A 16,543-nucleotide genomic window follows, 5' to 3' on the forward strand; every position below is an offset into this window, starting at 1 on the left:
GCAAGAGGAACCAAGCCAGAACTCTGCCTTCAAATCCTGTTTGGAACTTCAAGTAGCAGGGGAAGGCCTCTCAACCAAGCAGCTGTGTAACTAAACCAAGTTCTGCAACAGCCTCCAAGAGTTTGACTCCTCAGATATCCTTTACTGGTTTCTTGTCATGCTCTAGAAGAACACCTCTGGTGAGTATGTAAATGTGAATACCATAAGGGCGGGTAAAAGGAGTGTGTACACAGACTGCAGCTGGGATGCTTGTGGGTTAAGTGTCACTGGAAAAAATGGTGGCTTTTGATGCCAGACCATTTGGGCATTATCCGTTACCATCTCCCCTCCTAGTCCATGTGTAACAGGCTGTTATCAAATCACCTTTCCTCATGCATCAGGGAATATTAACATTACTCCAAAACACCTATCCAAAGATATCCTTTAGAGAGAGGACTTTTAGAAGGATGTTTGTCTGGTCTTTCCTGCTCAACTCATGGTCTTAAATGTGTGCAGCCTACAGGACCCAAAGGTCTGTAGTATCCATTGATCAGCTGAGACCCATGTTAAGAACTTAGTCTGGTTTTGTTTGACTAACAGCAAAGGGCAGAATTACATCATTAAAACCACATTTAGGATTAAATATTAAAATTAAATATTACATAAAAAACTAAGTAAGTGTTGTGCTTATTCAGATTTACTCAGAAGCTTAACTTTTGTTAAGCACCTTTGTGTTTAACTTACTTGAGCGTTGCCATAACTACTCCTGAAGACCTCTATCCACTTTTTGACAGTGCTGGTGTGTAGTATGCGGTTGTCTTTATGAAACCTGTCTGTCCACAGAAATGTGATGGGCCTTGATTGTTTCATTACATAAACCAGCCTTCCTTCACACTCCTTCAGCAGGCTTTGACCAGTCAGTCCTGTCCTGGAATAGGGGCCACTCACTTCACATAGGGAAAATAACCAGTCCAAGATGAGAACTAAAAATGACTCTTGAGTTGTTTGCCCATTAATTGAAGCCGCCTGGATGTAAAATTGGAGTGGACTGGTTTGGGTCTCACACTGCAGCAATATGGTAATTGTAGCAGACCTCTTTTTAGACTGCCTGCTTCTGTTTTCTATGGAAGAGCAACTTGATTCTGTCTCTGTTCCTCACTTGGGACAGCCTATAAACCCGTAGCAGAAACATTAATGGAGAGCTGATTATTTACAGCAATGACAAGCCAGCTTCTTACAACCTACATTTGCTTGCATTCTTGCTTACATATTTCTCCTGCAGTCTTACTGACATGACAATCTTGGAAAGGCCAAAATCTGACTGAGAACCTCTGTCATTTTTCATATTCTCAGGGTGATGTTCCCGTTACATAGTTTGTAGAATAACCCCAGCAGAGGGTTGTAGATTAAACTTTGTGGCTTTACATTGCAAGTGTCTTAATCTTAACTATATTCATTTCATCCCTAAGGTTAAATGACAGATTGTCTCATTTGTCCAAAGTCAGTTTGGTGTCACTAACATCTTGGCGATGTGTACTGCGGTGGCAGACCACTGAAGGCAGATTACTGTTCAACTTATGTACAAGCTTCACAAGGACTGAATAGATCTATGAACCATAGCAAGGCCTCTGACCTGGTAGAAGTATGAAGAGAGGAATGAAAAGCTGTGGCATGGCTTTCAGGTTTAATTAGATTCCTGAAGCACCATAGCAGAGTACAGGAGAACTAAAAAACTGTGGGAGCTCTTTAGTCCAAGACCCAGCACCATCTAGTAATCTTTCTTCTGCTGTGCCAGTCTCTGGTGTCCCAGAAGTTAAACCCAGCAAATTCAGATCAAAAGTGGGAGCTAAGAATGGCCTTCCCATAGACCAGTTCCAAATAGCAGATGTACACCTCTTTTAGCTGGACCACAATTGCCCATTCCTTAATGAGACTTCGGGGCAAGGCGAGGAAAGAAGCTCCCTTACAGCAGGTGGCTCCAATAGCTGTACCTTGGCTAGGTCTAGAGTGGTTGCTTGGGGTTTTTTGGTTTTAGGGTTTTTTTTGTTTATTTTATTAATGTATTTATTTCTGCTCAGTCCCTCTTGCAGGGGACTGTGCTGTTAACATAGAGTTAGTGCCTTCATTTGAGTTTTGACTCCAGAGGAGAGGTTTGCGGAACAGTCGTCCTTTCAGGTGTTGAGTGCCACATTGACCTGTAAAACAACAAAACAAAAAAAAGCTATTCCTCACTTGTATTCAGCTTGCAAGTCAACTCTTAACTTTTTGTCTTTATAACTACTTGAACAAATGTGGTTTGAAGAAACTGTCTACTGCCTACTTGATTCATTTAGCTTTCCTGGGACCTTTTCCTTCTATGCAGCTTTATCACAGCATGATGAGGAGATTGATGGGCAAAAGCAAGCCATATGCTAGTGTGTCCCAGTGCAGCTGGAGAATCCACACTGAGCAACCGTTAATAATGATAATACTGAGTCTCTGCAATGGGTTGGAAGCATGTAGAGAATTTGCATCTAACAGTATTACTTCCTTCTTTGGTGGACTTGAACAAAGGGACTGCAGGCTTAACCACCACATACAGGTGGCTTGTTCTTGAGAGATACTTTTGTGTTGAAGTCCAGATAAAGGGACAGTGTCTCTACAACTTGTCAGGGTGTGGAAGGTGACACCAAGAAACTTGCCACTCATGATTATTCTAGATCTTCAGGACAAGCTGTCTTCTGATCACTGACTTCCAGATCCTCTACACCATGGCAAGTAAAGAGAGCAGGACTGAAGTGACTACCTTTCTTACAGTGATTTGGGAAAATTTGTCAATCTCAGCCCAAACAGGACTTTTGAAATGGAGAGTTATGGACAAAGGAATTGTTTGTGCCCCCACGTCTTCGTAGCTGGGGAGCAGAAGTGTTCCTAATTTGACCCCTTTCTTTATGGCTCACCTTTATGACTTGCAGTAGCAGCAGTTAGCATAATTAGACAGTGAAGAGCAGTGTGTGCTGAGCAACTACGATAGACTCCATGATGTAATGTGTGCAGGCAGGAGTAAGAGTCAAGTATGGCACTCAAGCTGCTGCTAGATCAGTGTGTTGTATATCATGGAAGGGTGTTTGATGGTGACGTGCAAAGGGATGTAAAATAGGCTGTCCTAGAGTGCAGTATGGACATCATGGATATTTGTCTGTATTGTAATTCAGTCCAGCTGGTTTAGTAAACTGAATTCCGAAACCAGCTGCAAAAGGCAAGATCAATAGAACTTTTAGCATAAACTTTTTCACTGAACTCAGTAAAGCATTTGTGAACATGTCACATCTGAAATCAGAAAGTTGCTGCTGGAAATTATATTTTATTCAGATTTGTATTAATTTTTGGAGTGAGGAAGAAAAATAGTGAGAGAGAATGCCAGGAATTAGGTAAAATTAAGTCCTGTTTCTACCAAAAGATGGACAATATGGCCCTAAGACAGAGGAGGGGTATCAAAAAACCCCTGAACTTCAGCGTACTGGTTTTGTTATTATTCTACTGTAGAAGAAATAGTCTACAAAAGATTATGCACATGAAATGTGGCCCATCAACCTGTAGTCTTAATTGAAATAATTCTCAGCACTCTAAATTTTAGCTCAGGTTGCAAATCTGAATTATTTTTTTCTGATCAACTTTTTCCCATTTCAAATAACAAAATTCTTGAAAAAATCTATCCTGAAATGTGTTTTTGCAGCAGATCAATGGAACAGCTAAGATTAATAAGGGTTACAGGACTGAACAGTGGAGAAGTTGTATAACTGGAAAATTACACATTTCTTTGTAGGAAATCAATTACTTGGGTTCTTCTTGATCATTCAGGTTAAAGGCATAATAGAAGCAAGAAGACATTAGGACCTTTCAATGATCAATAGTAGCTTTTGAGTATATTTTTGGCACTGTAAAACTAGGTGTTAGTTTCTAATTACTTTGAAGGGTGAAAAGACAGGGAAATACTTTTCTGTCTTCATTAAACTGCATCAGAGGGAAGAGCACAAAAGCGTACTTTTTCTCAAAGATCCACTTCATTACTTCCATTTTCTGTTATTCCTTATTTTTTCCATTTCTCTGGCTGGTGACCACACATTCAGTCTTCGGCAGGCATGTAAATTCAGATTGCCATGTTCACATGGGAGAAGTGGGCATATAGGAGTGTGAATATGCCTTAGCGTAACATTTATGTGCAACTGGCTTTTAATAAACCACTTGTTTCTTTCCATTGCTCTGCATATGTACAACATCTGATTCCTGGCATTCAAGACCTGCTGACTACCTGTATTATTCATAGGCTTCATTTAATTTGCATAAATTAATATTTGCTCAGTATGTGTCTTACCCCCTTAATAATACAAGAGGGTGGGTTAAGGGTTAATGGTGCTTTCTTGCCAATACACACAGGGGTAAAGCAGTCACTCTGGGATTTGGGAAAACAAGGTTCAGCAGGATTATTGGTGGCAAAGTGCATTTGTTGTAGATGAAGGCTTGTGTTATTCCTGTGTTCAAGATTATTACACTGAAAAAAACAAAAGGTCTAAAAATTTTTGGGGACATTACAATAAAAAGGTGTTATGGAAGAAGAAAGATGCTATATAATAAAATGTTCTGGGGACTGAATGTTTTGTGTTCTGCTATCTATGAAACTTAGATGTTACCTAGTGGAACAAAGCAGAGTAATGTTGGACTCAAATCTGTTCACATTACTTCATTAGTTACACCAAACACCATCAATAGTCTATAAAGAATAGTAATTGTATTCTCAGAATGCCCAAAATGTATGCTTTATTAAATAGTAATCAAATGCTTTCTTTGGGAAATTAAGAACTGAACAACTACAAATTAGCTTAGATTTTTTTTTCCCCCAGTAAATTAACTTATAAGTATTTGGTAGTGGAACTTTTGTGCACTTACATGAATACAGGTATAACTCTGTATGCCATTTTTCTTTCGTTCAATTTTCCAGCTGCCTGCCCAGTTCTGTGCAGTGGCAATGGCCAGTACTCTAAAGGCACCTGCTTATGCTACAGTGGCTGGAAAGGTCCAGAATGCGATGTACCCATCAGCCAGTGTATCGATCCCTCATGTGGAGGTCATGGTTCCTGCATCGAAGGGAACTGTGTCTGTTCTGTTGGCTATAAAGGAGAAAACTGTGAGGAAGGTAGGACATTTTCTTTCTATGTTGTGAGTTTGTTTTCTAGGTTTTGGAGTTATTTAATGGGTAGAAAAAAAAGGAAAGAACAGAATAAAAATTTGAATGTAGAACTACTGTAGCAGATTATTGTAGAAGAGGGTAAAAATGTAGTCCATCACAATTTTACTGATCTATCAAAGTTCAGACAAAACTTCTGGCCTTACGTATACATTGTTTTGCAGTATTAAGAATGCCTGCCACATGCAAACCTGAATAATTCCTTTGTTGAAGAATGATGATAAATCTTTTCATATGGATTATATTGAACAATTTAGATGTGAAATGCAGAGGAAAAAGGAGCAGCGGTAGACAAAATTGTGTAGCTGCAGCTCCACACAAAGCAAACTTATCAGTCAGTATTAAGACAAAGTTGATGAAACAAATTTGAAAGACTTAGGTATCCATGTTACTGACAGATTTAATGTAGGGCAAATTACTCCTGTTAGTTGCAATCATATGGGATTAAAGAAAGGTAGATGGCGCAGACAAACAATAACTGCCCTTTAAGTACAGAAAAGTTCTTTGTCTTGAAAGTGTCCAATTCCTTGTGTACGTAGAATGAGCAAATCTTAACAAAACAACCCATGCAAAATGTGGTCATAGGTCAAGTTTGATACTGGTTTTATTCACAGCGTTTTCTGTTAGAATGCACAACATAAATTGGACTGGTATTCTTTTTTAAATATGTTAGTATGATTTTAAAAGGGCATTTAAGTCCCCAGACAATTGCTAAATAGACAGTTCAGCACATCCTCCGAGCAGTAACAGTTCAAGCTGCTTTATGATGACATTCCGGAACTGTTTAATCCTCCAGAAGGAGGAGCGGTTTCAGGGCTAAAGTGATAGGACCAGAGCTGCATGGTTTTAGGGCTAAAGAGGCCCTCTGGAGTATTCTGAGTGGGATGCAGAGCTGTCCACCACAGGTATTGATTTTTATCTTACCCTATAGTAAACAGTTGTTTCTCTCATTAGAAAACAAAGGAAGGCAAACTGCAGGGATCTAAACCACTAAAGGTTTGAATCTTTGAGTGTGGACTGCAGTCACTGCTTTTTGGACAAGGTCTTGCATTAGTCTGAGTGAACTTACTTTGCTAAAAGTAAAAGAAAAAAAGCAAAGATTCCCCACTAGTGGGACTGCCAACACCGCAACTTTGTTCAATTCATTCCTGTCATCTCCTTCCAGGAAAGCTTCACAACACTGGTCATTAAAGCTCTAATCCAGAACCCGATTGAAGTCAGTAGAGTTTTCCCACTGTTTTTAATGGGTTACATTTTAAGCTGTATCTGGAAAATGCTGTAATGTCCTTTTTGTCCTGAGTGTATGACAATAGGAAATATTTTAAAATTATCTGAAATGCCTTCTTGTAGTTAGCATTCTCATCAAAACCAAAGGTGGAAAAGACTGTCTTTAGCACGCTGTAAAATATCCAGTCTATCCCCCAGGAATGCAGAAGCTCTATTTCTGGTACTAAAGTGCAACTGTTTGTTTAGTCTAATATAAGCTGTATAAACTTCATCATGTTTTGTACTGCATATAAACGCTCGTATTATTAGAGAGACAATGGTACATGGCCTAAAATGATCTTTCTTTCATTTGATTCTGTAAGTCTTACCTTGTAAGCTGTTCGTCCCTCACCTTGATTGTAGTTTCCAGCTACTTGCATGGGATTCTCTCTTCTCTCAGTTGTCTAGAATGGTTGTGATATATCTGGATTAGACATCTTGAATCTCCTAAAGATGAGTTTCTTAAATGGGTGAAACAAACGCATCACCAGCTGAGGTGATGTGAAAGGATATATATTATTTAATCTACACTGTGTTTGAAAGGATACATATTTTCTTAAAAAAGATTAATGGATTACAAAGGCAGGAGATACTGACTGCAAATGTGGAAGAGGACAATAACATGACAAGAAAGGTCAAAAACATTTTGCATGCATCATTTTGCAATAAATAAGACAATAAATTAATTTGCAAATAAATAAAAAGCAACCATCTTGTTTCTACTCTAAAATTCCAGTTCTTCAGTACATATTTCTGACATTAATTTGAGAGCTATAGGAAAAAGGGTATAATATGAAGCAGTGTTTCTTTAGTTGCAGGTAATCTGATCTTATTTACGGTTTTTGCATGAATTAACATTCTACCATTCTAATGGTAGAATGAAACAAATAAATATTTCTGTATTTATGTATAATCAATGAAATCTCCTCTATTGATTTGATCTTCCAAAAGGAATGGTGAAGGTTGTTTCATTTGCTATTTTCCAACTAGGATATTGAATTAGAGCAAGTGGGTCAGCATTTTTTTCTTCCCGTTAGCTATTTATGTCTGATATTCATCATGGTCATATTGTTCAAACAATTTACCTGAAATGAAAGTGGCACCAAAATCAATATTTGTGATGCACAATTTTTGCAGCATAAACACTGTTGTTCTATTAACAAATTTGCACACAAGATGAAGTGGCATGTTTGTCAGGCTTCATTCAATCTGGTTTGGGGGGAGACAAGTGAAATTGCCAAATTAGGTTAAGTTAAGGGTGGTTTTCTTGTCATTTTCATGGTCGAGTAATTTTTCAATGACATTTAACTTCGTAAGTGTAATTCATGGCTCTTTGGGGGCTTTATGGTACATATTGTTCAGAAAACTCCTTGACCTCCTTTTTTGTCCTTAAGGATATAAATTGCTTTCGGTACCTTTTTTGTCAAATCTACAGAGGACCCAATACTAAATGAGCTCTAATGATCTGAGCTGCCAAGGGGCTACGAGTTCTAACATACTTACTTGCTAAGGCGCATTCTCCTTTGTTTAAATACCAAAGAAGCTTCATTTATAAATCCTTATTAAATACCATTGTAAACCCTTTTAAGGACTTGGGGCCAGAACCTTTGCAGCATTAAGTCGTTGTAGTTCTATTGCAGGTAATCATGTTATGCTAATTTTAGCAGCTGAGGATCTGGCCCAAGATGATAACTCTGAGAGCATGTATTAAAATAGAACGAGATTTGAGTTCAAAGTAAAAACTCTCTTCAATTTAAACTGTGAAACCTATTACTTTAGCCATATGATAGAACAAAACAGCTATAAAGTATATTTGTCTAGAACAAAGGACAAAGGTGGTTAGTGTGTTATTCTACACAACAAGGGAGATTGGGGGCTTAGGGCTATTGATAGGCTTATTCAGTGGAAATAAGTCTCGGCTGCATGAATAATGTAATTCAGGATAGAGGAAAGAGAGTTAAGTTAAGCAGCACAAGGTGGTGTTTTTCATCTGGTCCACATTGTTTTCATTTGAGAAGGAAAATGATACATTTCTGACATTGAAAGTACATTAGGACTCATCAATATCTCCTTATGTTAGCTGTCCTGCCTCATACAATGTGATAACCTTTTAAAATTTCCATTAAAATATCATCATCTAGAAAATCATAATAAACTGAATTTAGGAGAAAAAAGTAACATTCATCCTACAAGTATATCGATCTAAATGTTTGTATTCTAGATTTCTTTATTCAATCAGATTGTTTTATCACAGCTCTGTGTATATCGGGTTCAACAAAAATAGTACGAAAGACACGTTCTAAACTTTGGACAGATTCTCATTTTGTTAAGCATCAAGGAGGAGTAATAGTCCAGGACTAGAATTCTGGATAATTTTGCAACCATTTATGATTTTTATCGAATTTTTATCGAATCTTACCTGAGCTGAATCACAAAACCATCTTTGTTTACCTATAAATATGAAATTGCATTATAATATTTTCATGTCCAATTAACTAAGCATCAGATCTTAAGAAAAAAAAAAATAAATAAAACCAACCAAACAAAAAAAAAGCCACACCAAAAAAAAACAAAGAAAAAATACAACCAGTGTCGTCATTAAAATGAAAATCTTATGAGGAATTTTACAGTAATTTATTTCTGTACTACTGTAATCTGAATTAAAATCAAAACTATTCTGATAACTCATGTTATTGCATCTCTAAATGTGCCTGCCTCAATCCTCTGTGTTGTATCTAATCTATATACTTAGTTTAACTGTTCTGCAACGGCATAAAATAATTTGACAAGACTCTATGTTTATAGAAAAGTTGAGATTTGAAAGATCAAGTATTGTTCACATAAGGTAGAGTGAAAATGTCTCTGCCTTAATTTAGAAGGATCAATTTGGAAAAGATGAGAGATAAATCACTTTCATTATAAACTCAGATCTTCCTGGAGCTGCAAGAGAGAATGCCAATCATTCTTGGTCCTTCTGTTGTGAGCTAATATATACCAGTCATGAGATGAATTCATTTTATTTAGGACATGAATTTGACCTTGGCCCTCAATTCCACAGCAAAAGACGGTTGGTAGCGCCTCTATATTGGTATTTGCGGTACAGCATAGTATACTTACACAAATTCATGATATAAGATAACAATTTGAAAAACCATAATGTTACTGTTAGAGTTTATTTGAAAGACAGCTCAAAACATTCCTTTATTTATCAGGACTGAAAAAGCAACTAAAATTTCATTGGATGATTTTTCCATCATAATTATTTTCATTTTCTTATATGGTTGTTTCTGAATTGAGAAAAGATTAAATCCATCTCTGTACCTGGTTTTCTTTATTTCTTTAAGAGAAATTATCTGCTGCTTAGGATATGGGTTGAAGTAACTAGGACTCTCAATTTCACAGCTCAGCTACTAATGGACTACGAATCAAATATTCAGAAGTGTCTGAATAATTTAGGAGTCTAAATAAAAGCCACTGATACTTTGACTTCTAGGTACTTAAAGTGGCTATCACAATGTTGGTCTCACAATGCTCTAACATTTCAATAGTGATAATAACAGTATTGATGAAGATACTCCAGAGAAAAATATCCTTTCAAAAGTGCAGTTTATTCATTATTTTGTTATTTAAATACGATGCTTCAGTCCTTGGAACCTGAATGTGTTTCAGAAGAAATGTCCCTGGGTGAAGGCTTACCTGTGGAACTCTTATTATATATACTTTGGTGTTATTGTAGTTGGGCCTGTAGCGATTGGACAAGGGACAATGGTTTCAGACTAAAAGAGGTTAGATGTTAGGAAGAAATTCTTTGCTGTGAGGACAGCGAGGCACTGGCCCAGGCTGCCCAGAGCAGCTGTGGGTGCCCCATCCCTGGGATGCTCAAGGCCAGGCTGGATGGGGCTGGGAGCAACCTGCCCTGGTGGAGGGTGTCCCTGCCCAGGGCAGGGGGGTGGAACCGATGATCTTTAAGGTCCCTTCCAACCTAAACCGTTCCGTGATTCTATCATTTTTAAGTCTGTGCTGCTTCACTACAGCATTCCTGCAGTAAGCTTTCATGTTCAATCACACCCTGTTTCATTTGGAGCTAGCAGAAAACACAGCTTACTTCGCACTTTCTCATTCTCAGACCAGGTGTTAATATAACTTGAAGAACTACATCAATTTGCCTTATTTATCACAGTAATACAAACTTTGCAGAGCGTGCATCTACATGTTTTCTGAACATCACATTGTGTGAACTGACCTTTCTCTGCCTTGTTTTTCTTTTCTTTTGTAGTTGATTGCTTAGACCCAACGTGCTCCAACCACGGAGTCTGTGTGAATGGAGAATGTCTCTGCAGCCCAGGCTGGGGTGGAATAAATTGTGAGCTTCCCAGAGCCCAGTGTCCAGACCAGTGTAGTGGGCATGGTACCTACCTGTCTGACACAGGTCTTTGCAGCTGTGATCCCAACTGGATGGGTCCTGACTGCTCCGTTGGTAAGAAACATATTTTTTCTTGACTTTGCAGTTGTGTTCCTGTTTTGTTAAAATATTAATATCTGTGGCAAGCTTGAAATGCAGATGGTTCAGTTGGGAAGAAGTGTGTATATATCTTGAATACTGGGGTTTGTGACATTCTTAATTTGGGACTGACAGCTGGGAAGCAAAGGAAATTGCGGGTTAGGAGTTTGTATTTTATTCTAATACAAATACCTTCATTTGGACTGAAACAGTTACTTAAGTGCTTCACATCAGTTTCCCAACTGTAAATGAAAACTTCTGTTATTTATAAATATGTTTATAACATTTGAGGAATGGAAAACACTACAGCAAAGTGCACTTGTGGGGTTGACTTTACTGCGCATCAAAATGCTACTCCTTTATGAAAAGCATCACAAACCAGAAAAATCTCTTTGCAAATAAAGGGTATTATTCCTTTTCAGCTGTACATAGAATATTTTTCAAAAATAATTTTAGAGCAAGAAACATTAAAAGCAGGCACAAAAGTGTAGGCTAAAAAATTTAATTCTTTCCAAAGCTACAGTTGTAAAACTTGATTATTCTAACAGAAGGAGCTAAAGAGGGGGAAAAAAAACAACCAAAAAAAAACCCAAAAACCAACCAACCAACTTTTTTGACAAGACAGCAAATGTTCCATTTGTGGTAAAAAATACTGGAATTTTGCATCTATATTGTGAGATGGAGCTGTAGACCATAAACAAGCTTCTAAAAATAATATTTATAGTTTTCACACTTATTCAGTTATTTCTTTAGATTAATGCCTTAAAATACCCCATCAGCGTAATGAATATTGAGATGTGTTTTTTCTGCTTCGTGCATCAGCAGCCAGAAAAATGAATGAATGGGAGCTTCACTGTCAATTTCTTTGATAATGCATGAGGCAAAAGACCCCTCTGCTGTTCCACAACTTCAGCTGGCAGAGAGCAGCAGAAGAGTTTTTTGGGTGAGACACCAGATAACTGACCAAGTTAGTAATAGGTATCCAAAATCTCTCCCTTGAAAGTGTCTTTTAGCCATCACTTCTAGAGCCTAAGTGACCCTGAATTGTCACCATTCTCTGCTGATGGAGTTTTAGGTGAGTTTGAGTCTCGTTCTTAGGAAAACGGTGTCTGGATCAAAATCACCAGAGGTCCAGGTCTGAGTAAAACAGAGTTCCCTGCTCCCCTTCCTCACTGCTGGCAAGTGTTGAGGAAACTACCTCTGAAAATCGTTTGCATCTGACTAGAGGACACAGTTCTCCGGCAGCCTGTCCAGCATATAGTAGCTGATTTTATTTAAACAACTTTTTAATATTATTCAGTTTGTTTTTAACCACAAGGTAAATGCTGTTTTGACCTGACTATAAGCCGACCAGCTTTTGACACACTACAGTTTTCAGCAAAAGCGTACCTGTCCTATCGCTTTTCCCTTCATGACTAGGGTGCTGCTTCTGCCCCATCGCTGCTGCCACGAGCTCGCTATAATCTTTATTCTTTTCTTCTCCTAGAAGTGTGCTCTGTAGACTGTGGCACTCACGGGGTGTGCATTGGCGGAGCATGTCGCTGTGAAGAAGGGTGGACGGGAGTGGCGTGTGACCAGCGTGTGTGTCATCCCCGTTGTACGGAGCACGGAACTTGTAAAGATGGGAAGTGTGAATGCAGAGAGGGCTGGAATGGGGAGCACTGCACCATTGGTAGGCAAACGACAGGCACCGAAACAGGCACATATTGCTTTCTTTTCATAAATCGTAGAAACATAGTTACTGTTGTGTATTGTAATAGGCTGTTCCTTTAAGGACCCTAGTGCTATCAAATACTGTCGCAGACACAAAATGTGTTGGGTGAAATGCAGATGAGCCCTTGGAATCATTTTAAATCAGCAACAAACTGATTTGTAGAGGAAAAAAAAAAGCCGACAACAAATTCCACAACAAATGAACATTAGTAAGTAAAGATGTAACAAATGGTCCATCACGGTATCATCTGAGCCAAGATTTTCAAACTTAACTAAACATTCCTTTGTGTGAATGGCATCTTTTTTAATTTCCTGGTCTGATGCATCAGTGCTCTCCTGCTATTATACATCACATCTGAAACACATCACCACCATCACCACACAGAGCAGGGGTCAAGTTGTGGAGGAATAAGTGTTCCTGGTGTTACAGAAATAGCTCTCTAGCATTCTCCTGTGTTGTGCAGTGACAGTGGGCATGGTGTTTGCATATAGACAATCCCAGCATGGGAGGGCCCTGTCGGTACTGCAGCATGCTGCTGTACCCTTTCCTAATAGCGTGCTGCTTAGTACAGCATTGGCATCATGCAGAGTGCCGTGACTAACACGATTGCATCTCAGCTGTGATGTGTCAGCCTGGGAAGTTCAAAAAGGTTATACTTACACAAAGCAATGATGTTCTATCCTCTCAATTACCCGGCTTGAAAATTTATTCTGAAGAGGAATTAATTGTTCCTAAATGAAGTTCTTTATTTTGTCTCTACAAGCAGTCAGGTAGTGTCTTTGGATTATTTTGTAAAGTTACTGAAAACAAAGGAGAAAAGTATTATTTTCCCTATCCTGTAATCAAAAATTGGAAATTCTAAGTGATCACATCTCTTCTGAGAAGTCTAGTAAGATTCTCTGGAACGACGAGTATCCAACTGCTGAGACAATGTAAGATTCTGGCAAGTGTGCTTTCCTCCAAAGAATTTTTGAAGGACTGTGAGGTATACCTTGAAAGAAACTTAGTGAGTCCAAATCCAAGGTCATATTGTTTTAATTATCTTATAGTTGTAAATTTAACGAAGAAAAGGAGTAGGTCAATTGAGATTTTCATGGCAATCAGGGACCCTAATGGGACAGTCCTATTACAAGTGAATTGTTATTTCTTTACTTAAAAGTATGGTGAGATTCTTGCATCCCTCAAGCTGTTTTTCTTTTTCATTCCCCTCTCAATTTCTCCCTGGATATACAAACCATCTCCGATACACACATGAGTTGGAAACTAAAAGTATACTCTTATTGGAGAGAAGAAAAAAAAAAAAAAAAAGACAAATAGATACGTATTTTGGGGGCATATCCTTTGATGTTGTGGTGCTGCATGCTTCCACCACACTATGCTAATACAATATAAATCAAAGCTTTTATGACTGAACACTTTGTGACCAGCATAGGTGCAGAGTGTTTTTTCACAATTGCTTTCTGACTTCAATCATATCAACATATCTCTGCTAGATTAATCCAGGCATTTTGTTTTCCTATTAAGTACTTCCCAGATCTTTACAAAATGCCTAGTATATAAATTTTTCTTGCATTAAATTGTGGAATAATTGCTTATTTTAAAAGCCGATGGTTTGTGCAAAATCTGTTTTGCTGTATAATCTTTTAGTAATATGCCTATGTTTAGAGGTAATTTGTGTATTTGAAGTCTTCATTACTGTGCATACAAAAAAATGCCTTGTATTGACATCTTAAAAGAATTCTGAAAATTACCAGCTGAACTAGTGAACTCTGAAGTGAGATTTTTACTCTAATTTTCAGAGCTGTGAAATAAATATTTTCCCGATTATTGATGTATATAATCAATTCTTCTTTTCAGAGGAAGGGTGATACTGCTAAAGAAGTTAAAATATGCATAAGCTTTTTTTTGTTTGGTATGTATTAGAAAGATTTCCTTGAAACTTAATGCAGGCCTGCCTGTGGCAAAGATGAGACTAGGGCAAAAAATTTAGGTTTGCCCTTCTAGTCATATTAAATTTGTGCATTCTTAAGTTGCGTGTTGTATGTAGACAGATATATATATATGATAGGCCTGTCTGAGTAAAAATTCTCATATGCTCATATCATGAGGTGGGATTGTGAGGCCATTTACAAAAGCACAGAGCAGTTCGAAGGGACAGCTCAGCTTGATCCCAGTGGTTCATGTTACGTGGGGCTGAAACAGAGAGAAAGTTTGGAGGGTAAGGATGGTAAAAGTAATTTTTGCCAGTATTTGTGCAAAAAATGCCAGAAGTTCCAACTGCAAAATTTGTCCTTAAACTGATACTTTTGAACAAGGATGAGTTGCTCAAGGTGTTTTAATGTTAATGTGAAGAACTCAAGTGTACTTAAATTTTACAGAAACTCATTTTAATTTAAAGTACTCCTTTATGGTTTTGCTTTCTACTGAAAGGTTGACAGACCATTTAATGTCAGAATTACTAGCTTAGTGTCCACCTACAAAGATAATATTTGGGAATGCAAAATTGATGTATTCCAACTGAGATTTTTAAATTGATTTAAAATTATTTTTTTTTATTTCAAAGCTATTCTTTTAGTTCTGTTTGGAAGGTACCTGGCAAACTGCACAGTGTTTATCCAAAGGCAAAGCCAGGCCAGAGCAGAGTAAAATTGCATATGAGAGGTTGAATCCCTCACTTCCCTGTACATAGTTTGAATATTTGAATACCCACATTAAGTGGTTCAAGAGCAATGAATGGCCAAGCTTACCTCACAAGATATTTGAGAAATACTCTCTATGGACTTCAAGCAGAAAAATGTGAATCCCACAGGAGGGTTTGTTTACTTTGAATTTCCATTTATAGCTACACCTAGTCTGAAATCTCATGAAGTCAATAGAAAAACTTGATTTGATTCGAGTGACTTTAGGCAAGCCCACTTAGAACTAATCAATCTAATTTGTGAGAACCCAGGTTTCTGTATACAAGCCAAAATAAGATTTCTTTTGTTTGTGTTTCATTACCAGTTTCACGTGCTATATTCACATGGCAGTGGAAAAGAAACCATTATAGCAACCTGTAGGTATCCAAGTTAATTCAGGATATTTTATTCTATTTATTATCAAATTAGGCCTTTATATGTAGTTGACAGAGTGCACACTCTTTGGCATTTCAATGCTGAGTATCTAAGCTCACAAAATTTAACAAAAATGCAGTTTCTTTCTGCAGTCTCTGCATTTTGGGAGAAGCACTCTGAAAAATCTCCCTGGATGCCACTATTAGCTCAGTGTTAACAAGCTGTGCAAAGCAGCTTTTACCTATGTGCAGCGATAGAATTACATATAAAAATCAGTGAATGTAAATTCCAAGTTTCACAGATTTTGATAAATCTGTATTCAAATAATATAAAAAAGAAAGGGGTGGTGTCTGGTCTTGCTTAAATGCTGTATGTATCAGAGCAGAACTCGACGCCAGGCACTACATTTCACTTTGCTACTTCAGGTAAGAAGAAAAATTGCTTACTGGAGTGATGATAAAGAAAATTAATCTTTTCCCAGTACAAAAATAGACCTGCCAGGATATGTTTATTAAGTGATTACTATTCATTGATTGTAATTATGGAGGAAGTTATAACTAAATAATAGAGGGTAATCTACATGAGGAAAAAATATTGGGAAACTAATAACAAAGCGAAAGACTAAGATACAGCAGTTGCTAATGTTGAACCAATTTCATGCCACAATTTTATGATACAGGATCTAGCTTTTCCTTGAATCATCTGAGTGTTGTTAAAGCATGCTGTTATAAAACAGATCTGTTACTTTCACTGAAAATAATATTTGGATGTTTACAACTGTTGTGGAGTATGCTCCCCATATAAAC

At 37.6% G+C, this 16,543-nt stretch overlaps 1 protein-coding gene across 3 annotated transcripts in view; it reads left to right on the forward strand.

Annotated features, from left to right (window-relative positions):
* TENM2 (teneurin transmembrane protein 2) overlaps window positions 1–16,543 on the forward strand; it is a 698,905-nt gene that overhangs the window by 602,537 nt on the left and 79,825 nt on the right. For 2 of the 3 annotated variants that reach the window (XM_040604228.1, XM_040604229.1), the window contains exons 13-15: window positions 4,958–5,152; window positions 10,746–10,946; window positions 12,457–12,669. In XM_040604228.1, coding sequence (XP_040460162.1) covers window positions 4,958–5,152; window positions 10,746–10,946; window positions 12,457–12,669 — 609 coding nt within the window. The remainder of the gene's footprint in view (window positions 1–4,957; window positions 5,153–10,745; window positions 10,947–12,456; window positions 12,670–16,543) is intronic. The other variant, XM_040604230.1, reaches the window with a different exon arrangement.

The sequence above is a fragment of the Falco naumanni genome, chromosome 8, assembly GCF_017639655.2.
Source record: "Falco naumanni isolate bFalNau1 chromosome 8, bFalNau1.pat, whole genome shotgun sequence".
NCBI lineage: Eukaryota > Metazoa > Chordata > Aves > Falconiformes > Falconidae > Falco > Falco naumanni.